Source organism: Harpia harpyja, chromosome 3 (assembly GCF_026419915.1).
Source record: "Harpia harpyja isolate bHarHar1 chromosome 3, bHarHar1 primary haplotype, whole genome shotgun sequence".
NCBI classification, from domain to species: Eukaryota; Metazoa; Chordata; class Aves; order Accipitriformes; family Accipitridae; genus Harpia; species Harpia harpyja.
The window spans coordinates 47,385,497-47,411,707 of record NC_068942.1 but is presented as its reverse complement, the minus strand read 5'-3'; the positions used below and the strand labels follow the sequence as shown (position 1 = coordinate 47,411,707).

Sequence of the window (26,211 nt, the reverse complement as noted above, 5' to 3'; positions counted from 1 at the left end):
ATTGTATAGGTGCTGCGAATGCTTACGTTTTCTGATGTACTTCTTAGACTAGAAATGAGATCTCAATTTTATCTCAATTATTTGTGCGTTGGAAATGCATAGAGTGAAAAAGCTTGGTGACAAAAGTCCTTCAAATTTAGTTGAACCCATTGCTTGTCCTATACATTTAGTGAAATAACTACTTAAGAATACTTTTGTTTGATCACGTTGTGCTTTGCTGCCTGTCAGATTCTGTTACCTGCTTTTCTGTTTCTTTTTTATTTCTGATAAATTGAGATGGAATTTCATCTTTTTCTTCAGTTTTCTTTAGATGGAAGAAATTAGAATCACAGACTGTGTTGAGGTAGGAGCTAATATCTTGGTAAAGAAAGAGAAGTAATAGTAGGGTAGGAAGTGCCAGTGCGAGAAGTGACTCGATGAGGAAGGAGATAGATATGTAGCATTTGAGATACAAAAAAGAAGGGTGCTGTGCTCTTTCAAATAGATCATATTCACCCATTTGGGCTTCCCACGCAGAACTGAGGAGATAAGAGGGGTAGAAGTAAAGATCCTGCTAAGCAGCAAGTGACTACATAATAAAGTAGAAGGAGGCACAGTGATAGAGAAGTAGAGAAAACTGGGACTTTTTGTTCCTCTTGGCATTTGGGCTGGAGAAGGGAGCATGGAAGAGGTGGTAGAAGCCACTGTCCCTGACCTTCTTGTCACTGGTGACCATGAGAATACATATGCTGTTTGTGTTTGGATACGTTTGTATGGCGTGGAGGTCTTTTGATTGACGTCTGCCTCTTACACAGATGCTCCTAGACTCTTGTAGACAACCTGCAACAAGCTTGTGGTAGACAAGTCTCTAACCTGTTACGTTTTGCTCATCCTGACAATCGGTGGTCAGACAACTGTATTTAGCATATGTGAAGTGATCTTTGAATGGAATATATATGATGGCATACCTCAAAGAACAGACTTAGTGTAGAGATAAAGAGATCTTTGTCTTATGTTTGGGACTATTTACAAATAAGGAACAGATTAACTCGATTAATGGAGCCCTATTAGCACTACCCAGTTCAGCACGTAGTTACATATTTTTCAGTAGAGACTCTCTTTAGTAACGGACTGTCATGGTTTAACCCCAGCCAGCAACTAAACACCATGCAGCCGCTCACTCACTCACAGATCTGCATTTTCTCATGCGTAAAAAAACTGTTTATAGCGCTATTGTGTAATAAATTGTGCATATTTTTTTATATGCTTTACTGGGTCTGGCTGGGAGATTTGGCAACCTTCAAACCACAAAGCTAACAGCCATTTAGAGTTTACAGCAACTTCTTTGGTTGCATACTTTAAAACAATTTCTTTACTTTTTTTTTAACTGGGTATAAAATTATCACACCAGATGTGTCTGCATTGTGAAAGACAATTTAAGTTTTAAAAACAGTAGTTGGGCATTTGGTATGCCCATGCAGATCAGAAGTAGCCAGAACTCTCCTTTAACTGAAATTGAAACATCGGGTGTGGGGTGGAGAAGGCAGACAGAATACACAGAGAGAAGCAGTTACAAGATTGACATGGTAAATGAAGAGTGAAGAAAATCAATATACGACAAAGGCTGAGGTGAGAGATGATGCAAGGAATGGACATGAGAGATGTGCAAAACTGAAAAAGAGGAACTGATAGCTAGGCTAGGTAGGTTCAACTTTTAAAAGCTTTCTTTTAGGGTCTTTATGTAGAAGAGCAACTGTTAAAAACACATGTAAACTCATTAAGATTTTGCTGATTCCGTATAGAGTGTAATTTATAATAATCTAGTGTCAGGTAGGTTGCCGTGAATCTTTGGAGACACCTTTTGAGTTCCCGTTAAAACAAAGACCATGAAAAAATTATTGGTATAGGCCTTAAGCTGATGTTCTGTGAACTTTGTAGCTAGTGATGCAACCTTTTGAAAGAGAAAGAATGGCTATAGTTAGTAGTGATGCAGAAAACTTTATCTAGAAATAGGAGGATACTTCAGGAGTTTTATTGTTCACATAAGCATGTATTCCTTTAGCAGACATTGTTGAAAGTACAGGAACAAAATAATTGTGTTGGAGCTTCAGGCATCTTTGAGCCCTGTACTAATGACTAGATACAGAACCAAGAATGTAGAATTGAAGGTTTTGCTAAGTTTGGGTGTAGTAGGTTTATAAGTTTTCTGAAATTCTAGCCAATACTAGTTTGAACTAATAAAACTGTACTCTGTTGAAGATGGAAGAGAGGGTGTGAGAAAACTTGAACATGGCAGAGAGTCCTTTTGCACTCTGATTGCAGTATAAACCACTTGATAGTTAACATCATTACTTTCATACCTGCCTTTCTGCAAGTATATAACTCTTCATACTTTAGCATATCACCTTTGTAGGGGACTAAAACAATTAAGCTTCAAAGAGGTCTGAAGTACTTGTTTGTATGTGGGACAGTATTATTCTTACTATAATTAAAATAATGTCAGCAGTCTTGCGAACGTTTTAAAAGAAGATAGTGAGTGGTGTCTTTGCAGTAGAATTGCTTTTTCTGCAGTATAAGTAATCTATTTACACAGTGTCTACAAGTAATATGTTATCTGACTGCATTAATAAACTGTAGATGCCTATAAAGTATGAGGAATAAAATATTGTAATTCCTGTCTTGCTTAGAAGAACTGTTAGTGGGAGACATGACTGGAATCAGTCATGTCTCATTTAATTGTGCAGTAGATTTAAACACTAACTCAATGCCTCACTGTAACATCTGATTTTATAGGTAACAATATTTGGAGAATACTTTAAAAAAAAAAAAATTTTGTATCAGATACAGCTTTAAGTAAAGTCTCTTTTCTTTAGTTCTCCTACAAAACTGCAGAGAAGTAATCATTAAGGATGGTTAGTATGTTTGTGATCTTTGTCATGAATGAAAGTGCAGAAAGGCTAATTTTCATTCACTTAATTGTCAAAAGTGTCTGTCTTCTAATTTGTGTTTTTGTGATTTTAACTTTCAGCCCTATATACTTACGCATTTATGTGCTGTGTTTATGATTCAATTATTTGGCTGCTTCTCCCTGTGAAGGAAATATTACTCCTAGCAATTAACTCAGGTTTACTCTTAGGGTTTTATCATAACAACCACACTCAAGGGTTCATGCTGCTGAAGGTGACTAAAGATACTATGTAGCCTATTATGGTGATCTGAAATTTCAGTTTTATTGTTAGATTTTTCTCATCTGAAATCTACCAGCTGACAGAACGAACAGTCAGAATTTAGTAAATAAAAGTGAAAAGACTCCTTCTTATTGTATGCTCAATCATAACATGCTTAAGCACTGTTTACTTATTTAACCAACTTAACAAAAGGTGTGTATGTGGGGGCTAAACAGCCCTATGCATGCCTGTAATTTTCTTGGTGTATGTAGCTATCTTGGTGCAGTCATTTAAAGAGAATGTCTTTTACATGTTCAATTAATTACTAAACAGTCAAATAAGGTTGGAAGTTTTTCTGTGTCTAGTTATCCTACTGTTCTCTATTTCTGCCCAAAAATCTTGTCTGAGGAGGAAGAGATGTTCCAAAAGTTCTTCAACATACAGCCAGTTTTCACCACCATGCATACACGTACGCATATAGAATTTATCTAGAATAGGTTCAGTTCTATCCTTTTATTGTGGCTTTAGAAAAGTTTCTGGTGGATGTTGAAAAAATATTTTGTAAGGCAGAATGCATTATTGACTACAGAGAAGGAAGAATAATATGAGGGTCACGTGGCTTCCTGGAATTACATCAAATAATTTCTACGTTATTAATATTGCTGTAATATCTTCTGTGACTGTAGGCAGAATATGCTTTAGCGTAATTTTGGGGGGCGTGTGGTTTCTTTGGGGTTTTTGTTTTGTTTGGTTTTTTTAACATTTTAAGTACACAGCCATTGTTGAGTCATGGTTGTAATTTTGGCTGCCAAGAATGGCAGGACTATTGCCATGTGCCAAGTATTTCCTGCCTGTTGCTGTTGATACTGTAAATCTTTTGTAATGTTCTCTGTATTGTAAGTAATAGTAGAATAATCTAATGCAAATCTTGTCAAATATGAATGAGCTGTGCTTTTCTGAAGGTACTGTTGACATTTAGCAACTTCTTTCTGACTAGCTTTTCGGATATCAGCAAAAACTTTCACCATTAGAAAGAATTACACAGAGCAGTTCTCTGAAAATGCTTGTGTTAGGTTCAGTAAATGTTTACCTTTGTTTTCCATGGGATATGATGTAAAACAAATTTTGTCATTTCTAGTGAATTTGATAACTACAGGGGTTGCTACATTTGCTTTCTGAGTGGCAACTCTCATTTCTTCCTGTAGGCCACTTGACTAAAAGTCAAGAAACGTCAGGCTGAAAATATTTGGATTCTCTGTGGTAGTTTAAATTGGTATTTCATCTTTTACTTTGTATTCATGTTAAATTGAGATATAAGTGTTAAACAACTAACATGAAATTCTGAGTCTGGTTCAAGATCAAGTCAGAGCCCGCTGGGTCCCCAGATTATATTGAAGTCAAATATTCAACCAAGCTTATCCTTAGATTAAAAAGCATTTTACAGATTTCAATATCTGAACAGAACTTTATACAAAAGTCTTAAGTGTTTTCTGTCCAGAAGATTTCCTGCCCACCCCCAAATAATAATAGTAGAAAGTATCATGGGCCAGAGGCAGGAAATTTAGATGCAGATTCAGATTTTCAGGAACTCAGGGATACAAGTTAAGAGGACCTAAACAAAGGAGTTCAGGCAAGAATCTGTCTTTGCTTCCTAATATTTGTATCTGGCACACATCATAGTGTGTACCTTCGAGCCTGTATTGTTGGAACTTGAATGAATGAAATAAAGTCCAGTAAAGAGTTTGTTTATATAATATCTTAATTTTCACTGTTCAATGAGTGAGACTTTTCTGGAAGTTTATTGTGGCTTCCAGGTCAAACTACTTGTATTTTCTAGCCAAAAGGTACCAAAATGACACTGTCAGAGAACGTCAGTAACAACTGTTGAAAATCTCTGTATTATTTTACTTAAGAAGTCAAATTTTTGTGCCTTAAAACAAAAGAAAACAGTTGTATACCAATTTGGTTTTGAGACAGTGTAGCATTTGAAATAAATAAATCAGCCTATATTGTTTATTTAATAATGAATGAGTACCTAAAAACCCACAGAAAATTCCATGGCTGCAAAAATTTGGTGGTGGTGAAGCATAGGTTGGTGTTGAATTGGTAGAACTGATAACAGAAGGTAGATGTGCAGATCTTGTTTAAAAAAATAAAATATCTGGTTACCTAATTTTGAAGATCTATGCTTTGTAGTTCATTCTAATGATTACTAGACTTTTACAGGAACTACAGTTATTCTCTTCAGCTATATTCTGTGATACCATTTTTAGTTATCTTCAACCTCCTGGCTTGTTTATGGCTTCAAGGTGATAATTTGAGATGATGTTTATATGGAGATAATAAGAAGTTTGTAGCAGAGCCAGAATATTTGTTAATCCAGGGTAAGGTATGAAAGGAAATGAGAACCACATTTTACAGGAGGGAGGTGGTGGTGCCAGGTGTGTTAGTTTGGAAAGATTTTTCTCTGTATGTCCTGGTTTCAGCGGGGATAGAGTTAACTGTCTTCCTAGTAGCTGGTACGGTGCTATGTTTTGATTCAGTATGAGAAGAATGTTGATAACACTGATGTTTTCAGTTGTTGCTAAGTAGTGTTTGGTCTAAAGTCAAGGATTTTTCAGCTTCTCAAGCCCAGCCAGTGAGAAAGCTGGAGGGGCACAAGAAGTTGGCACAGGACAGAGCCAGGGCAGCTGACCCAAAGTGGCCAACAGGGTATTCCATACCATGTGACATCACATCTAGCATAGGAACTCGGAGAGTGGGGGTGGGGGATGGCCGCTTGGGGACTAGCTGGGTGTCGATTGGCAGGTGGTGAGCAAATGCAGTGTGCATCATTTGTACATTCCAATCCTTTTATTATTACTGTTGTCATTTTATTAGTGTTATCATTATCATTATTAGTTTCTTCTTTTCTGTTCTTTAAACCATTCTTATCTCAACCCACGAGTTTTACTTCTTTTCCCAATTTTCTCCCCCATCCCACTGGGTGGGTGGGGAGTGGGTGAGGGGCTGCATGGTGCTTAGTTGCTGGCTGGGGTTAAACCACGACACTGTATTACTGTTGTATAACTGTGTCTTCATTGTTTAAGTCAGTGGCTTGAATTCCTACTAGCTTGTTTGTGTTTAGGAAATTGCTCTTGTGATCTTTCCATATAACTTCTCAACAAATGGATGATTTGTTTGTACTCAAGTTTTTGCCCTCAGTTCACTCCTATTGAATAAGCTCTGTGAGTGATATTTTAAAGCACACTAGCCTCTACATGAAATAGAAGGCATCGAAATAGGAAAAAACAGTATTTGAGTATGTATAGAAACACTGATGCTATAGAGGCTGTGATTTTTGCAGATTTCCAATCCTAGATTTAGTAACATCTCAGTGTTGTGAATGTGAGTCACAAATGGTAGAGCACTCACAAGAGTCATACTAGTTGCTCTAGTAGTTGTTTATTTCCAAGCTTTTGGTCTTGTCTGGACTCAGCTATACAAAAGTTGGTTCTCATCCATTCTCTAATTTCAGACACCTGATTTGTAACTGAATTAATTTTCAATCGGATCTGAGTAAAATTGTCATCATAAATGTTCTGCTGCATGTTTCTTCACTAGCTTCCCTGATGTGGATCTTAAACAAGACTAGTAACAAAACTGGCTGTGCTAGCCTAGCTTTTTTAGAACATATAGTTATTTCCTGAAAACCATCTTTGATAGGCAATATTTGTTCAAAGTTATTTTCTAGGGATGGTTGAGTTTGGGACTGGACTGGGTAGACTGGGAAGGGAGGGATGGTTCCTTTCCTGCTGCTAAGCTTGGGAGCAGTGAGGGGTGGGAAGATTCTACTGTGGTGTAGCAGAAACTTGGAAATAGCATGCAAGTGGGAGGCTACAGCTCAGGTAGCATCTTCTGAAAGGAACCTGGTGCAGCCATTGAGGCCTCAGTGAAGACAGAACTTTCTGAGCGCTCAGATTTGCAATCAGTCAAAAAGTAATTGATCTTTGTACTACCAAACTTTGAAGCAAGGACGTGTATGCAGGGGCAAAATGGGCAGGCAAAAGTTGTTTACCCTCTTCTGTTTGTACTGCTGGGTCTTCCCTACTAACTTTATTTTTTCCTATTTAGAACAGAATAGTGCAGTTGGAAGGGACCTACAATGATCACTTAGTCCAACTGCCTGACCACTTCAGGGCTGACCAAAAGTCAAAGCATGTTATTAAGGGCATTGTTCAAATGCCTCTTAAACACTGACAGGCATGGCGCATCGACCACCTCTCCAGGAAGCCTGTTACAGTGTTTGACCACCCTCTCGGTAAAGAAATGCTTCCTAATGCCAAGTCTGAACCTCCCCTGGCACAGCTTTGAAACATTCCCACGTGTCCACGTGGATCCCAGGGCGAACAGATCAGCACCTCCCTTTCCACTTCCCCTCCGCAGGAAGCTGTAGAGAGCAATGAGGTTGCCCCTCAGCCTCCTTTTCTCCAAACTAGACAAGCCTAAAGTCCTTAGCTGCTTCTCATGGGACATGCCTTCCAGCCCTTTCACCAGCTTTGTTGCCCTCCCCTAGATGCATTCAAATACCTTAACATCCTTTTTATTTTGTGGGGCCCACACATTTTTCACTATTTAAATTTTACTATTTAAAGTTATTCTGTTAAAGTCTGAAATTTTATTTATCTGTATATATTTTGGTTTAAAGCCTCTCTGTTTTTCTTGTCAAAGTCACTATGAAGAGAAGGTCTAGCAGATACACTCCAAATCTCTGGCTATCTCACCACTACTGTTTGTTTTGAAGTATGAGTTGAACTGTTAAAGTAACTTTGCTCACTGATCTACCCAGTGGTACTAAAATTAGAACAAGAGGTTTTGCTTATCCATTGCAGGTTTAGATGAACAAAAAGTTATAGATTCTGTATGAAGCGAAATGTGGCTCTAGATTTGGGGAAAAAAAAAAAAAAAATAGAGTGGGTCATGGAATACTTGAAGATTCATAACTCCAAGTAATTTTCTTACCCCAGATGAGTTCCGTACACATTAACATTTTGAAATCATGGATGTCAAGCAGTAATTTCTGTGGCAGAAACCCACTGTGGGAATATAACAGTTCCCCTGCAAGACAGCTTGAAGTGGTGATAGATTTTGTAATTTCCTTTTTCTTCATGTGTCAAGAAAGATATGAATCCAACTTAGCACATGCAAGCATAAAATCAGCCTCAGTATTCCTGATTAGAAAATCTAATTTAGCTCTCCAGCGATAACTAAGTTTTCATGGAAGCAGGCAGTACGGTCGTGAATTTTGAAAGTTCAGGCACATAGTAACTTGTAAACTTGAGGAAGAAAATTTGTAACTCTCTGAAACAGAAGAGTGTCTGCATTTGAAATAGGATATCAAAAGTAAAACTCTCTTCCATTTTATCCCTTACAGCTCTGTGCTGCATAGTATCTGCATCAGCAATCAGTTGAACCAATGGTGTTCATGATGGTGTAGCATTAAAAAACCGCTAGTGTTCTATACATCTTGGGCCATGTATTTTGATCATATGCAAACCTAACATGCTGTGAAGCCTTTAGCTTTTTCTGCTGCATAAAGCGCTCATCAAGGAGTGCACCTGTTGTAGCTGGTTTTGAAATGACAAACTTCAAGCATTCTACGGGGTCTTTCCCAACTCATTTCATTCCTGAAGTAGCATGAAAATCTTCACTGAATCTTTTTCCTTTCATTCTTAAAACAAGGGCCAAGTAGAGAAAAAGGGGTGGAGGGAGGGAGGGATTGACAGATAAACAAAAACGCACAGAGATACAAACCTAGTAGACATGGGAAAATGGAGATAATGACAAAGACCGAATCAGCTATTAATTGATGGTCCATTAAGAAACTACAGCCAGCACCTTGGAGAGGGCCAGTCTGGACTTTGTAACTGATAAGAAGGCAAACATGAAGATTTTGAATATTTGGGGGGGGGTCTGTAGGACTCGGCAAAACTTAGGAAGAGACGTTTAGGGGAAGGGGATTGGGGAAGAGCAAGGTGGTGCTAGGGGATAGAGAGGAGAGGATATAAAAAGGGCTGGTTGTGTGTAAACTGTGTCCAGTCAGTATGCTTGCCTGACAGCCTGGTGCCTGATCACTGCAGTTTATCCTCCTATTAAATACTTTCTTAACTATCTTTCATGTAATCTCACCCTCTACCCTGTGCTTGAGTGCTGTAAGGAATGAGTGCTAGCAACTGGGGAAACTAGAGGGATTGAATCTGGAGCCAGCAACCGGAATCAGACCTCAGGTGAAGCAGCCGCTGTGTCTATGGTGCCAGCAACTGGAGCAAGTAAGAGTATCTCCATCAGTAGCTGGAGGGGCCATGGATCATAGGTCCTGTGTGTCCTAGGTGCAAGCTGTGGGGGTCTGGGGTGAGTGAAATAAAGTGAGGGTCTTAGCGTGAGCAGCTGGAGTGGCAACTATGGCTCATAGGGCCTATGTGCCTAAGCACCAACTGCTGGGGGGGACTGGAGTTTATATTTTCTGCTAACCTGGGGTGTGTGGGCATGTGTGTGTAATTTGCTTAGCAAACTACAAACTGGACTAGCTGGCAAGTATGAGGCCCAGGTATTAGGCAGGCAGAGGGCCTGTGCTGGTAGTTGAAGAAACTGCAAATCTTTGTGTGTTTTGTGGGTCTAGAGAGTTTCACTAACAAACTCCAATCCTGGTCCTGAAAATAAAATAATTTTTTCTATGGTGGGGATGGTCAAACACTGGAACAGGTTGTTCAGAAAGGCTGTGGAGTGTCTGTCTCAAGACATGTTCAAAAGTTGACTGGATGTTGTCCTGAGCACCTCACTGCTTTTGACTCTGAGCACAGGAGTAGGACTAGACAGTCTCTAAAGGTCACTTCCAACTCAACATCATTTGATGTGACTCTCTGTGGTTAAAATTTGTAAATTGCAAAGGATGTAAGTGATTATTAAATAGTAGTAAAATGTTATGAACTTCTCTGCTGAAAACTTATCAAGGTTTGGTGCTCTAATTTCCAAGTGAATGTGATGGCTGATTTTTGGTAGAACAGATACTACAGACTTCGTAAGTGAACCCTATGAAGCGATTTGCAAATAAGCAAGCACTGCTAACATCTTATCTGGGATAGAAGCAGTGGGAAATACAGTGATACTGACTTTTCTATAGAAATCAACTAATTACAAAATTAAGTGCACTTTCCTTTGGCAGGGTCCACCATCTAATTTATGAAAAAAACAAAGCAAATTAACATGTCTTTATGACGCTTTGTAACATCAGTTAGGTAGACGCTGAGAAATATTTGTCTTAATTTTATGGGAAATCATTCTATTCCCATTAATTGTAGTTGTTCTCAATTATAGATCCAATGTAATGAGAGCATGGTTGACATAAGACATCTGTGTCTGAACATGTAGTTAGCTCACATATTTCCACTCAGTTTGCTAAAGGGTACTGATTGATCTGTCACTTTTTTAAAACACTGCTACTGCTTGCAGATTTGTAGGTATCTCCTGTTGGAGTAGCAATAGCTGTAAGACATCTGTAAAATCACTATGCGGGGGAAACTGCCATGCAGCTGTTTGTTGGTGGTTTGAATTTTTTATTTTGGGGGATATATATGATGGATATGATTCATTTATGTTCTTTCAATATCCGGTCCTTGCCGGTTCTTGTCTAAACCTTGAGTATTCCACTTTCTGTAGTCCAGCCTGAGTAATATGTGTAAATATTTGACATGGGGTGGACAGCAGTTGAATGTACTTCAATTTTCACATTTTATTTCTGTGCCATCTTTTTTACTTTATTCTGTCCTTTTTCATGTATTTTGTACGAAGGCTGTTAACATATCTGTTGTGTTTTTCAAATCCTGTTTGAAAAATTTCTGTTGGAATTTTGCCTGCCTCTGATGCCTTTTCTCTTTTAAACTGTAACAGGTGTGGTTGATTACTGAGTATAGTGAGGTTTTTGTTTTAAAGAATTGCCAAAAATATGAGAAATCTCACTTCTGAAATAAATTTTCAGCAAGTCATTTCAGGATTGTAACATAGTTAAGTTTAAATATACATGATAGTAATTTATGGTTTTCAGAATTTATAGAAATAGGAGTGTAATTCACCTTCGCAGATTCTTGTTTGAAAAGTTTTACTGATAGAAAACATGGTAAACTAACAGGTATGTGCATATACATAGTGCAGTATCAGCATAGTCGAGTATGGACTAAGAAATGGAAGATGTAGCTGGATTTCAAAGGCATATCCTCATATTAAGCATATTTTAAAATAATTTGTAGGTGCTATAGCTCACTTTAAAAAGATTCTTTTAATTCTGCACTTTAACATTGAGCAAGTAATTACAGTTGATGATGAGTTGTGTGTATATAGGCTCTTGGTTCGCAGAATGGAATGTGCTATCGAAATGTAGTAATTTTCCTAGTGAATTTTAAAAGCTTTGCCCAGAATTTAGGGGGTTTTGCTAGGTAACATATACTACCATATATATGGTGGCATTATGTGCTGTTCTGACATTCAGTCAATAAGGATATTATCAGAGAAGTTTAATTAATTGTTTGAAGAGGAGCACTGCGTGTAAAAGCTCTTTAATGTTCTCTACATTCATTAATATATCTGTACATTGACTGAATATACCCATATGTGCCTGTACCTTAATATATCTGTATATTCACTAGTATAGAATAACCATAGGTATTGTAGTTCCTTTAGGATTGTTCCTTTGTATAATTTAAGATCCTCCCTGTGTACATGTAAACATTTGACCCTGATTCTTATCTATTCCATTCTTACCAACACCTGTATGCAAGCCTGGCAGCTCATTTGCTATATATTCACAGCCATATTTCAGTCTTGTCTATAGAAAGTTTGGGGAAGAAGCCTGGGATTTACTCTAAATCTGCTTTCATGATTGAAAACTCCTTTCAAATGTCTCATTGTTTTCCCCTCGATATAAAACAGTTTCGGTTAAAAAGGCATCAAGTAATTCTAAAGCCTGTGGTTCCCTGCATTTCTGCTTCAGACCTATCTTGCCTCATCACTGATGTCATTCCACCTTTGGGTCTTTGGCAAAAACTTTTTATTTATACAGTGACGTTCCAGCTCACATGTTGTGGGTTTTTTTTTTTTCCTTGCTCCTAAAAACTGGGTAAGTAGTATTTAACTATTTATTGGCTATTCATTCACAGGCTCTCTCTGGTTCTGAGACCTGGTGCAAAGACCTGGGTCTTGCAAACACTCTGTATGTCTTTAAATGCTACTGCCTGTTTTTTTGTGGCTCTGCTGCCTACACCTGACAAGGACAGGACTTAAATTTAGGTAACTGTGACACTGTAAAATGTCCTGTCAATACTATTTTAAAAAATATTTTAAAAGGTTTCCCCTATCTTCATGTAGAAAGCAACTAGCCTATAATTTTATATACTGACTGAGCAAATACCTGCTTTGTTTCATCTTTTTGTAGAACCTTTTCCAATTTGTTTTGACATCCTAAAATTTAAGATAGATAATAGTTTGTCCTGTTGTAGGTCCCTGATTTTCAAAGCTGTACCCTAAGTATCCCTCTTGCCAAGAGTTGGTATAGACAATACGTAAAATCCTGAATGGTATTGCTTTCTTTAAAAAGATCCACAGGATTTTTGCCTCAAAGTCACCATTTAAGTTTCCTAGCAAAGGCAGTTAGTCCAAAAGGGAAATCTTACTTTTTTTTTTTTTTTACAAACTGTGCTCATAAATAAACATCTGAGATATTTGTAGTTAATAGTTTAGAGATAACAGTGATCTTATATACAGAATACATGATTTAAAGAATATGCTAAATACTGTGCACACCCATTCTCATTTGAAATAGATATGACCTAAATGGCTGCTGCTATTGGTATCTTTACTAATCTGGTAGTGGTCATGCACTAAGATTCCAAAAGGCTGACAGCTTCTATTTGGATTCCTTCTTGCTGTCAGGTGCCAAGTTTTTTGAATTGGTTAATCTGTAATTGAGACAAGACACTGGCTATTCCATGATTTTTTCTGATAATCTGTTGAACAGTAAAAATTTATAAGTTAAACCTTGCAGATTGAGTTTATTATGCCAAAGTTTTTCTCTTATATTTGCCAACTCCAGTTACCAGTTAATTGCTGAAATGAAAATAAATTTGTTGTTATGGATGTCCTATGTTATATCTTTCTGTTGCTAACTGGTTGGTCTGCCAGTATATCACTTGCACCAGATGTAAGAGAAATGGGGAAAACAAACAAAACATATGCAAGTATGTACATATGCAATAATGTTTCTTGCATTCATTTCTCTATCCAAAAGGATGCTTCATTAAAATGAACTATAATACCCTCCTTTCCTAATAAATCTTGCCATTTCTTCATTTGCTCATTTAATAATATGCCAGAGGTCATGAATGTCAGAGGTGCAAAGCATGCCAATACTGACACCACAACTCACAGAATCATAGAATGGTTTGGGTCAGAAGGGACCTTTAAAGATCATCTAGTCCAACCCCCTGCCACTGGCAGGGACATTTTTCAATAGATCAGGTTGCTCAGAGCCCTGTCCAACCTGACTTTGAACAGTTCCAATGATGGGGCATCCACAACTTTTCCCTGCACAGCATGTTCCAGTGTCTTACCACCCTCATCCTAAAAAAATTCTTCCTTGTGTCCAATCTAAATCTACCTCCTTTCAGTTTAAAACTGTTGCCCCTTGTCCTGTCACTACAGGCTCTGGTAAAAAGTCTCTCCCTATCTTTCTTATAAGCCCCCTTTAAGTATTGAAAGGCCCCAATCAGGTCTCTCTGGAGTCTTCTCCAGGCTGAACAACGCCATCTGTCTCAGCCTTTCTTGATAGGAGGGGTGTTCCAACCCTCTGACTGTTTCCATCGCCCTTCTTGGGACCTGCTCTAACAGGTCCTTTCAGTAGGTAATGATAAGGTTCTTATGGAGGATACACCTTTCTTGGCTGATTCTACTTCCTTGATCAGCATGGAATATATCTTGATGCTTTTAGTTAACCTGCCATTCTGAGAATTAATGTGTGTACTTAAAGTCACTTCATTTCTTAAAGCAAGACAGGACTCTGCCTGATGGGAGAGGATGTACTTATTTTGCCACTGATTTGCATCAAGGGGGTCTGCATGACTAGTTCACCCCAGCTCTGTTAATAAGGCTTCTTTTTCTCCTGCCTTACACTTTGAAATCAAAGGAGTGATTTTAAGGAATGTTTAGTACTCAGCTTTTATGACAGATAATGAATAAATATTTTGGATGTTGCTTTTGGTCTTGGTATTTGGTGTGGTTGTTCCTTTGTTGTCGCTATCTCATTTCCATGAAGAACTTGGGGAGAGGAGAGGTGGGGAAACCTGTGATACAAAAGACAGCAAACTATGTAAATGCTTCAGTGGCAAGTCTACAACCTGGAAATTGTATTGAAAAAAGCAGCAAAATGGTCAATACTGAAATACCTAACTTTCTGAAGCAATTTTTCATTCAGAAGTATTAGTTTTTGTGAAAAGGACTGGCTACAATTTATTGCTGTCTAATGATTTGCTTATTCTGCCTTGCTGATGACCTGATACAAGATATGGAAGTATGTTCGAGAGTTGAGATTAGGCTTTGATCCAACCACTGCTGAAGGAGTAGACTGACAACGGAAACCCCAACTCTATTTTTAAAATCTTCTGAGAACTGTCAGATCGTGGTGCATGAATTTCCATCAAAATAACTCTGCTGTCATCGTAAGGATCCATTTGCAGTGAACTGGCTGTGTTTACTGGGAGAAATTCATATACTTACTGAGGGAAGAAAGGCCTTGGTATGTTACTACCAAATAAATAAAGGCTTTTAATTTATAAAAAGATGTTAAAAACAACTGTTAACAAGTAATAGAAGTAAAGCTAAATCTGCTGAGAATCCACACACACCCCCTCCCCCCCCAGATTTAAGACCTCCTCTGGATATTGGTTTTCTTCATTTGTTTGTGGGTTTTGTGATGATTTACAACATGACAGTTGTGTCTGAGCACACTTTTGTTTTAGAAATTAACACATGCTGCTTGCCAGATTTATTTATAGACATTTAAAGCAAAGGAAAGCCTAAGATATATTCATGTGACCTCTTCCTAATTCAATTGCATGACTGTGATGTCTGTATTTTGGGACCAAAGTATTTGTGTAGTGTGCACTTCTGTGTGGAGGTCCTAAAATAAACTTAATCGTATTGCAACGGAGCTGTATACACTTTTTAAACTGCAGGAATGAAAAACATAACTTGAATCTTTTATGAATCTTTTTTGGTTCATAAGCTTGCTGTGATACCAAAGTTTGCTTTGGTGCTTGTATACATGCTTTAGTAAACAATATTCCTAATATTAATTTATGTAGTAAGTAAATTAGAATTTATTGAACAATTGGATCTTTGATATTGTAAGTGTGTGGTGTGGGGAAGAAAGTGCTCTCAAGAGATGTACAGAAAAAAGAGCCAAACTTTTGGCAGAATGGCAGAACATAACTGCTGGGAGACAAAACTGGGAGTTCTGTAAACAGGAAACGTCTGCTTTGCTGGCATATATAGTGGGACAAAAACCAGTACAAATGTTTTCGTGACTGGCAATGTAGAATTTAAAAAAAAAAATGGTAGTAATTTAATTCATCCTAACAACTTGATTATCTTTCTTAGCAGTTTACAGGGTTTTTTTTAATTTTTTCCTTGTTATTATTTTTATTTATGTATTTTTTGATGAGCATTTTGGGTTTTTTTCCCCTGCTGCCAGGCAATATGACTTGAACTCTTAAACGTGGAAATACTGAATATAAAATATGGCAGTATGAGTATGTGTTGTACAGCCTTTGAAGTTGAATAGAAATATAAAGTTACCTATAAGAACATTTAAATTAGGAAAATTAAGTATGTCCAAACATAAGGTTAAAAAAATAATTGTTCAAATTCCAGAACTTTTTAAATGTTCACACAGCTTCAGTATGGGTCATACTGAAGTATTGCATATTGCTTCCTTGTTCTGTTTGTTTCTATTTTTATAAGTACGGGATTAAAGTTCGTATTACTTGAATTAACTTACTTTCTTAAAGTAGTGTTTTGTTTTAGCAATACAAATGAGGCAGGAAAGGGTCAGCATCAACTAGTTCCTGAGACAAACAAGAAGGAGGCTTTACATTCGTCTTCACCATTATTTATCCTATTTCATGTTCTGTTTTCCTGAGGAGTTACTTAATGTTTTAGTATTAATTGAACTGAGATTTCTTTACGTAGCTTGTCTCTTAATTTCCAAAGGAAACAGAGTTCATACAAAATCTCTTTCTGCCCATCTATTTTTCAGTACTGTCTTGAACTTGTAAATGTTTCTGTCCAGTTTGGACTTCAGCCTGTGTAAGCTATACTGTCCGAAGGGGCAAAGAAGTGGCAACCCTGATTTAAAAGCAAGGTATCAGGTCAAGTCATATTATCAGTTTAAAAAAACAACCAACCAATCCCCCTACATACACACATGTGCACACACACAAACTAAGGAGGATAAACTTAGGGTGAACTCGGTCTTTCTTTACCTGAGAATGTATCTGTAAATGAAATTGGGGTTTGAAAGTTTAGTACTCCTCTGAGGAGGAGAGAGGGAGAGAAAAAAGAAAAGAAAAAAAGAGAGACTTGACTTGTCAATGAACCAGTTGACTTGTCATCATTTTGATCAGGAGAAGGAAAGAGAATAGAAGAATACACAAAAGAATCTGTCCTGGTAGATGTAATAAACTTACTTTCCTTATGTACATTCTTAGATTATGTCCAAAGAGGAGATTCAGATCACCTCCATTTCCAAGTTGGCAGACCAAGGGTGATGGTTCCTGCTCCTTAACATAACTGTTTCAGTAATGTACCTTTCCTCATGTGCTTGGTAAGGGAAAGCTGCTTGTAATAACTAATCAGTATTCAGTCAATCTCAGGATCCCAGGGGCATCTGTAGTCATTTTTGGAGACTGCTGGTTAATGTGGAGTCATAGGTAAGGACAAACTATACCTCACCAATATGTTGCATTTATAGTTACTACAGCTAAGCCTGTAAGCTTAGCAGGGTGTTGGTTTTTTTTTGTTGTTTGTTTTTCGTGTGTGTGTTTTGGGTTTGGCTTTTTCTGAGGCTTAAAAACCTTTTTTGAGGTTTTACTTGGTTTCCTGTTTCTTCTTTTTCATGACTGGTCAAAAAAAAAAAAAAATTAGTTTAAGTTGACAAAGAGTAGGCAAAGCAAAAAATCCATGACATATATTAGTTTTGTATCTGTAATAAATGATTTTTTCAAGTGAGTAATCTACTGTCTTTCGACAAAAGCAATATCCAGAACTTCAATGTATATTGCATAGTATACATCAGTAGCAGTAATAATGTTACAACAAACAATGTTTTTGTTTATTAACAATGGAATAGCCCTTTGCACAATAAATAAATAAATATATAGATAAATAAACACAGCAGAGCTTTTGAAAATTTCCCCCAAGGAATTTTTTGTTGAGAGTCATACCTCGGGGCAATTTGGCAGAGGAAAAGTGATATGACCATGCACCAAGACTTCTGATGCAGATATATACTTTGCCCTGAATGTAACTTCTGCATGGACATGTGCTACATAATTACCAAACTGTTGTTATTAATTACAGGAAAATTATACCGTTTTCTCAGTACAGGAACCTAAACAAACTGCATTGTTTTAGCTAGATGGCAAGCGAATACATTTAAGTTATTCTTCTGGATCGTAGCCTCAAAACCAAAACAATCTGAGTAAAATTTAATGAAAGAAGCTTTTTGTTTTTATGAACTAATTAATTAGGAAGCCCAAATAGTTAGCACTGTGTTGCCTTGGTAAATAATAAATTCAACAGTCAGAATTTTCCACATGCTTCATCTGAATTAGAAAAGCAGTAGCAGAAATAAAATGCCATACCAGGACTGTTTTCTGTATCAGTTATATTTTCACAATGTACAAGAGAGAAAGTATATAAATCTTGACTTACCAAGTGTTGCAGTAATAATTCCTGAAGTAAGAAATCCTAATAGTAATGTATGAGATTATAGGTTTGCAAAGTTTTGTTCTTTTCAAATGTGGAAGTAGTAGAATCCTTTAAAGTAGCATTGTATGAAGCTTCTGTTTTAGAATGAGTGGAATGATTAACTATATCTGTTAAGAAATTGGAAACTAAGTAAATTGTGGACTTTTTTATTTTAAAAATGGATCATTTATTCAGCAGAAACACAGAAGTAATTTTATTTTTATACTAGTATTTAGGAAGCCTTAGTATACTTCATCAACTTTCTAACTTGAGTCACCTTTCTTCATTTTTCTTCTTTAATGTAGCAAACCAAGGGTCAGCATTTCATATACATTGTTAGCCTTATACCAGAAGGTGTGAAATTCAACTACAGCAAAGTGATTTATCATTCTATGAAAAAAAAAAAAAAATACTGTCAGATCAAGTAAAAAAGTACTTGCTTAATTCTATGCTTTTCGCTATCATCTGGTGACTTAGAATTGCTCCCTGCAGAACACTGCGTAGAAGTTCAAAGGTCTAACCTACAGGTTTTTTTAAAGCTGGTGTATTACCCATCATGAAGATGGATATTGACTGTATCTGATAAGCTATATAATCTTCCTTTTTTATAAAAACTAGCTTTGATACTTTGGGTTTTTTTGAAAATAATACTTCAATGCTTTATATAATTTTAATGGGCATAATTTGTACAATTTTTTAACAATTATTTCCGATATTTAAGTGAATTTGCAATATGTTTTCTAAAATATCTGATTCCTCACAAGAATTTTAGTATTTGTTATTCTACTGATTTGAGTTCTACATAGTTTACAGTACTATACATAAGAATAGATTTAGACTCAATTTCCATTTTCCCAACTTTTTAGGGTCATACTAAACCTGTTTGGAACCAGATATATTTTTTAATCACAGTTATACCTTGTTTATATAGGTGAAAAGCTCTGGGCAAAAAGTATGTGTTTTACCCTATAGAACTTGAGATCTTTAATCAGAAACAGAATTGCAAAAGGGCGAGTACAAAATATTTGCACTTGGGAGCATCAGAATTAAGTTATCAGCAAATGTTTTGATATAGAATATCTCTATGAACACACATTGTTTTTAAATGTACATTGATTTTACTTTATTTTAATTGTGGTGTTGCATTTCATTCCCATGTTGAAATGAACAATTGTCTTGGTTTATTCTCCCAGTCTTTGTCTTGTTTTTTCTCTCTTGAAAGAAAAGTCACTGTCGGAATAGGGCTAGGTCTTGCAGGGGGAACTACCCTATGAGTTACAAAGAAAGAAGAAAGTAAAAAAGAGGACTTCTGTTATGAAGATATTCAAACATTAGCATGCACCAAGTTTTAAAGTAGAAACATTAGTTGTATATGCACAGTTTGTAACAGAGTAAATAAAGTCAGGATGTTTGTTCTCTGGAACTCAACAGTATGAAATTAATGTGTTTTCTGTTTTGTTAGCATCCTGACTGATGGTACATTTGGTAGAAAAGGTAGTTGAGAGACGTAGTGGTAATTTTTTTGAGAATATTCATTGTGATTTGATTTATAATACAATTGTCAAATGTTGATGGATAGAGAACATGAGCACCAATGAGGAAATAAAGCAGTTAGAAATTTAGAGTGCCTTGTTATTTCCCCTTATTACAATCCCAGGTTTAATAACAAAGCTGATTAATTTTCTAAAACTGATAAGTTTTCAGTGTCATGTCAATTTTATTTTGTCAGTTCATTTTCAGTGCTGAATATAATAGAGAATATAGAAATTTGGTAACTGTTGAATTGGTAGGTAACAAACGAAATCTAGGGTGTAATTTTCCAGCAAAATTTGCATATTTTATATGTATATGTAAATATGCATGTATATATTTAGTGTATTGATGGTTTTATGCTTCTTAATATGAAACATATGGAAGTGTGTCTATTGTTGAATACAGCCTCTATACAGACATAAATGTATTGTATAAATGACTATAATTTTTAAATCTGGGATATATGCAACATAAATGAAGGAGTTTCATTAGCTGTTGGAATTTCTTTATTGCCAAATTCTGAGTTGAAAAACTAGTGAACTGAGCAGAAGCAAGGTCATACCTACAATACATTGATTTGCCTTGATCATTGACTCACTTTGCAGCAAGTCAAGTTATTGATTAATTAAAATAAATTTTGCTTATGTTTTGGCTTATTACTCCACCACAAGAATCTCAGTTTAAGTTCGCCATCACTTTATTCTGAAACCTGAGGAGGAAGACAGCCTGAAGAACAAGACTAAATACTGTCTGGTAATGAACCACTGGACTGTGGTTCATTAAAAGCTCTTTTTGAAAATTAGATAGTGTGCTGCTTAATGCTATATTTCTGAAGGCTAGGAATCACCATTTTCAGTTAAAGGAATTTTTTAATATTAGATGTACTTTTGCGAAGAGCCAAGTTCTATTTTGGTAACTTGTTCTGTTTTAAAAGCAGAAGATACTGAGTGAGTGACTCTTGTTTAGAAATACCTTTGTGTCTCAGCCTATGCAGACATTACTATATAGTGCAAATTCAGGTTGTAGCTTCAGCTCTGGCCAAAGCAAATAGAAATTTATGTTTTCCGTACAGACAGTTATGCAGTTCCCTACTTTCAAAAAAAGAAAACAAATCTCCAAAGCTGGTTTTTTTTTTATTTTTGCAAAAGTCATGCATTTGTGTGAATAGATGAGTAATACTGGACAGAATTGTGACAGACTAGCTACACGACACTTGGTAGATTCTGCAGGATTTCAGACCACCTGAAATATATTTTAGTAATATCAATGTGTTTCTGTGTATAAACATTCTTAGAATTGGGGTTGGAGTTACCTGGTCTGTGTCCTTTTGCTAAAGGACTGATGGATGAATCCTAACCAGGAACAAGATTTCTGGATGGAAGGGGACAATTTTCACTTCCTCTTCATTCAGAAAAAAAAGTTAAAAATTGCTGTTCATCTGATTTTGTGAACAGATATTCATTATGGTAGTATAAAATGGATCTAATGGTTAACTTTATGTAATTATTGATGCTGCTGCTGGCGGAAACCAGCTGTTAGTAATTGACACTTACAATGTGTGTACTATTTGAGGAACAATAGTGAAGGCAGTTTCTTGTGCAAGGCATAGTGGCATGTAAATGTATTCTTTTTCTGTGTGCTCAGTAAATCATAGAAGTTTTTTGATCAACCTGAAATTATTCCCCCCATTTGCTCACTGAAGCAAAACCTTGAAAAATTTAGAGAACTTTGATACAACTGTTGCATGTTACAGTTTTGATCTGAAGAGATCTAATGTGTGGTGGAGAGAGAGGTGTAAATCTGTAACAATACCTCAACCTGATCAGAACCTTGAAATGGACTTTGTTCTTAAATTAAGCACATTAGATAATCTGAGAAATGTGATCTAAAGTAGCCCTTCTCTAGTGAGGTGTTGGACCATTGCTTACAGAGGTCCTTTCCAGCCTGTGATTCCATGCAGTCTAAATCTGCTTTATTAAACAAAAAAATGACAAAACCCCCCACCACAACTAAAAGGACTAGAACAAATTAAATTTCTAAACATGGAAGTGTCAGAGCTGCCAGATGAGAGAGACTACATTTGAAACACTTATTAAATTTAAAATATTTAAATTTGTTAAATTACTTGTTGACAAACTGGATCTCAAGGAAGTTGTGTGGGTTTGGTTTTTGTTTTGCTTTGTGTTTGGTTGTCTTTGAGAATTGGCTGTATATAACTTAACTAACAACTCCACTGCTCGTCGCATGAGTCTCTGCATCTCATTGGGCATGCAGGCTTCTCCTTGTCATACTAAAAAAGGTATATTGAAGTAAGTGGATGAAATTCTGTGTAAGAGAAGTGAAGATCAAGGTTAAATGGTTCTGGCACCATGTGAATTTAAAAACTAAGGGAAGAAGAAAATGAGTTTACCAGGAAAAAAGTTGTAGAATACCAGAATTTGTGTGTGAGAAGAGTCAAGAAAACAAGATACTACTGAGACATGGTCTGCAATTTCATTATAGGATAGCAACTCCATAAAACTCCTTTCTATTAGCATCTTAAGGCCAGAAAAGCAATTTCAGACCTCAGCTAGAATGATCTTACTTAAGTAAATACACTACGATACTGAGTAATCTTAACAGCGAGTCATTGTCTTATTTGCAGATTATATAGATTTCTCTGATTCCTTATTTGCAGATTATATAGATTCCACTAATTCCTTATGCTCAGTCCACCTGCACCTGAATGATAAACTCTTTAAAACTCTGCTCCAAAACATTCTGAAATACACTATTACTGCCACTTTTTAGAAACTGTTAGAGTTGTTCATCCTGTGTAGCAAATACGTAGTTTGTTAAATGTTGTAGCACAAATGAAAGAGTACATTGGAAATTTAGGGCAATAATGTGAAACATCGATGTTGAATGCTGCATACAGTCCTTACTTAAGACATTATCAGTGTATTTGGGGGTTACAGCATTTAATGATTGATAGACTTTGTGATGCTAGTGTAAATTCTAAAAAGAAATGTTTATTTTTTGAATTCTAGAAAATCAAAGTATTCATTTCATTATGCTAGAAACTCTTGCCCTTTTAAACATTTGGATTTAAAAAGAAAATAGTTCATTTATTTGAGTAATTCTAATTTTAAGTAAGCTTTTACGTATGTTGTTTGAAGGCATCATTTTATTTTTTAGAAAACTATGAATTACAATAGATACTATGTATATGCCTCTGTGGGATGATGAATACTTTTATGTAGTAGGGAGATTAAATCAATTTCAGCTGTATATAAGTAATCTAATGTAATCCACTGATAAATGCAAGCTAAGTGGCAAATCTCAATTTAATTCTAAATCTTGGTATTTATAAATTCATGGTTTAGTATTTTATTCTTTTTAAATCTCTGAAATATGCATGTTCAAGATTGATACAGGAACTAGATAATGAAAAATGTTTTAAATATCTTTATATTTATCTTATACATGTTCTGGTTTTTTCCCCCCCAAATAGAAATGCTTCTGATGCCAATTTTTAAATATTCATGAGCAGAGGGATGTAGTAATGAGTGCTTAATTGTATTGTTTATATTTTGCAACTTAACTACAGTGAAGATTAAAAGGCAGAAATGTTTTTACTAATGAGTTCAAAAGCTGAGAATTTCAGAGAGCTTTTTACAGAAACGGAAGCAGAAGCACCAGGGGGAAAAAAAGAATTTATTTAGCATTAATTAGCTAATTCTGTCTACCTCCTACTTAACTATACATCTTAGAATTGTTTATACAAATTTCTTGAATTCCCATTCTGTACTGTTAAAAATGCTATTGATTGTTACGCAAAGCTAGATAAGGAAAAGGCTGTCTGGAACTGCCGATTAGTCTGAAATATAATAGCCGTCCATTTTAGTAGTAGTAAGTAGGCAGTGAGGTGTCACCTAAAAGAAAGCCATGTAACCTGCACACACTTGCAAAATCACACAGGTGAAAAACCTGCTTTTGAATTCCCATTTTAAAGGGCATGTCACTTAATTCCTTTGGTGAAAATCACTTTGTCACTCCCAGCTTTTGTTTCAAGTGCCAATATATGTGCTACTGTCATAGTATTGCAGTTGCATAAGGGGACTGGAAAAAGCAGTGCTGCTTTTAGAACATAATTGTTCAAGTGATCTCTGAGTTCAGTACAGGCGGCTGTTGTGTATTTGCTTTGACAGTAATAACTAACACCAGTATAACTTCATAGCTGGATGGGACACTGACATATCGTATTGCTCTTATCAGCTTCCACCCTCTTAAAAACTTCTAAGGCAGTGTCTTTTGGTGAACAGTTACATACCTGTATAAAAATAGGTTATTCTACATGCTAGTCTGCAAGTGGTGTTTTTCTTGGTTAGTGGACAAGTTTTGGAAAATAAAATGATTTTTAATTCTGTATATACCTTTGACACAGTTGAACACTAAAAGTAATCTGTTTTGGCTCTCATATCAGCTTTAGTATCACATGTTAAGAGGTGAATAAGGGCATGGCACTTTATAAGCAAGTGTGTCTTTGGCATTGCATTATGTAACAATTTGTAAAAGAGCTTTTAGAATAATTAGGATAACTAAACAATAGGGCTGTTTCATGTCACTTTTCCAGAGTGTTCTTGTTCTTGGAATATGTCTTTTGAGGAGGCAGTTCTTATGACGTAATTGAACTGTCACTTGAAAAAATGCCTCTTGGATCTTTGGTTGTATTCAGAGGTTTCTAAATTAAACAAGACCTTAGAAGTTAAGATCATGCATTCAGAGGACTTGTGTTGAGGGCTTACTTACTGTGCTAACAAAATAAATTTGTTTATATTTAGGGTACTGTTGTTTGCAAAATCACAGCAACAGGTTTTTACTGTAAGCATTAAACATGTTTTACTGAGTAAAACCAAGTAACACTGTACTTAGAGTTTTTTGTGGCACCATAGCAAGCCACCGCTAAAGCAACAGAAGGACACAACCCTTGTGAAAGCCCTGGAGACAGTATGTAGTCTTTGTCACTTTGATACAGTCTTGAATATAAATCTATATAAACATCTGTTTACATACACATCAAAAGAATCTCTGCATATGTACATGATATCAATTATAGAAGTATAATGTGTTCATGTTCAACAGATTCTGTTCTAGGATTTCTTAGCGTTATAGTGTGTATGTAACTTCCAAATATTTACTTTTTTCCTCATACCTTGTTTTGTGACAGGATGACGAAGTAGTACTTCAGTGTGTTGCCAGTATTCACAAAGAACAAAGGAAGTTTTGCTTGGCAGCTGAGGGACTTGGGAATCGCCTGTGCTTTTTGGAACCAACATCAGAAGCTAAAGTAAGAAGTTGATACTATCAGCTGGTCTAACTGATCAGTGAATGTTAACCTACTTATTGTCCACAAATACGTTTTAATTACGGTTTCTTTAATGTGATGCTAGATGCACCTTTTGTATGCTTTTCTTTTTATGACTGCAACATGAGATTTCTTAGAGATTCTAAATATACTTTGAGGCATACTTGTCAATAGTCAAAAGCCACTATTCTTTATCTAAAATAATTTCTGTAACTGAAATACTTGGTATTTTCAAGATTAAGTCTCCAGACTGTTACTAAGACTTAAGTTCACTAAAAAACTTATTCCTATTACTGCTGTAGGTTCAAATATCTTGATATACTGGATTGATAATTTTAGAAGTGTTGTCACCTGTTGGGTACTGGTGTGAAGTGTTGCTTCTAACTGTGTTGATTAATCAGAAAGTTGAGAGTACAGGGAACAGAATTATTAAGTAATTGAAAACTTTTATAGACAACAAGTGGCAAATGGAAAAAAGAAGCTAGAGAGCTGTGAAGAAAAAATAAAAGAAAATAGAGTAGTAGGAGGAGATTGAGAGGAGAAAGGAGAGATGAAACTTTAGACCTGTGCTAGAACAGAATGTTAAGAATAAATGCAAATGGAGGAGGATCTCCTCAATCTCTTCTTTGTTCTTATTACATCATTTTATTTTTCTTTGTTTTGTGTCTTTATTTCTTTTCTCCCTCATAATTTATTTCTCCTCCTGATTTTTTTTTTTTTAGTGGGGTCTTTGTATCTTTTCTCTTGAAATGTTGCCATGTGGTTCTATTTTTAGTCTAGGTATTATGACCATGTTACATCCACAGTGTTTGTTTATGCAGTATGAGAGGTCCTTGTTCATCTCTAAAGCGAAAAATTATGCTGCTTCTAAATTTGCATTTCTTTGCATTCCAGGAGTTCAGTCAGATAATTTATCTCTGGTGTACTTTACAAATCACCAGTAATCTTTTCACATGCGTAAGTAAAAGCAGTTAGTTTTCACATATGTATTTTGAAAAATTGTCTTAAAATTTAAACAGTGATTGGGAATTTTTTTGTGTGGTGGGTTGACCCTGGCTGGACAGCAGCTGCCCACCAAAGCTGCTCTATCACTCCCCTCCTCAGCTGGACAGGGGAGAGAAAATATAACAAAAA

At 36.0% G+C, this 26,211-nt stretch overlaps 1 protein-coding gene across 1 annotated transcript in view; it reads left to right on the top strand.

Annotated features, from left to right (window-relative positions):
- The window catches only part of RYR3 (ryanodine receptor 3), a 252,124-nt gene that overhangs the window by 25,310 nt on the left and 200,603 nt on the right, over positions 1-26,211 (top strand). Inside the window, exon 2 of the mRNA XM_052782467.1 lies at positions 24,940-25,059. Coding sequence (XP_052638427.1) covers positions 24,940-25,059 — 120 coding nt within the window. The remainder of the gene's footprint in view (positions 1-24,939; positions 25,060-26,211) is intronic.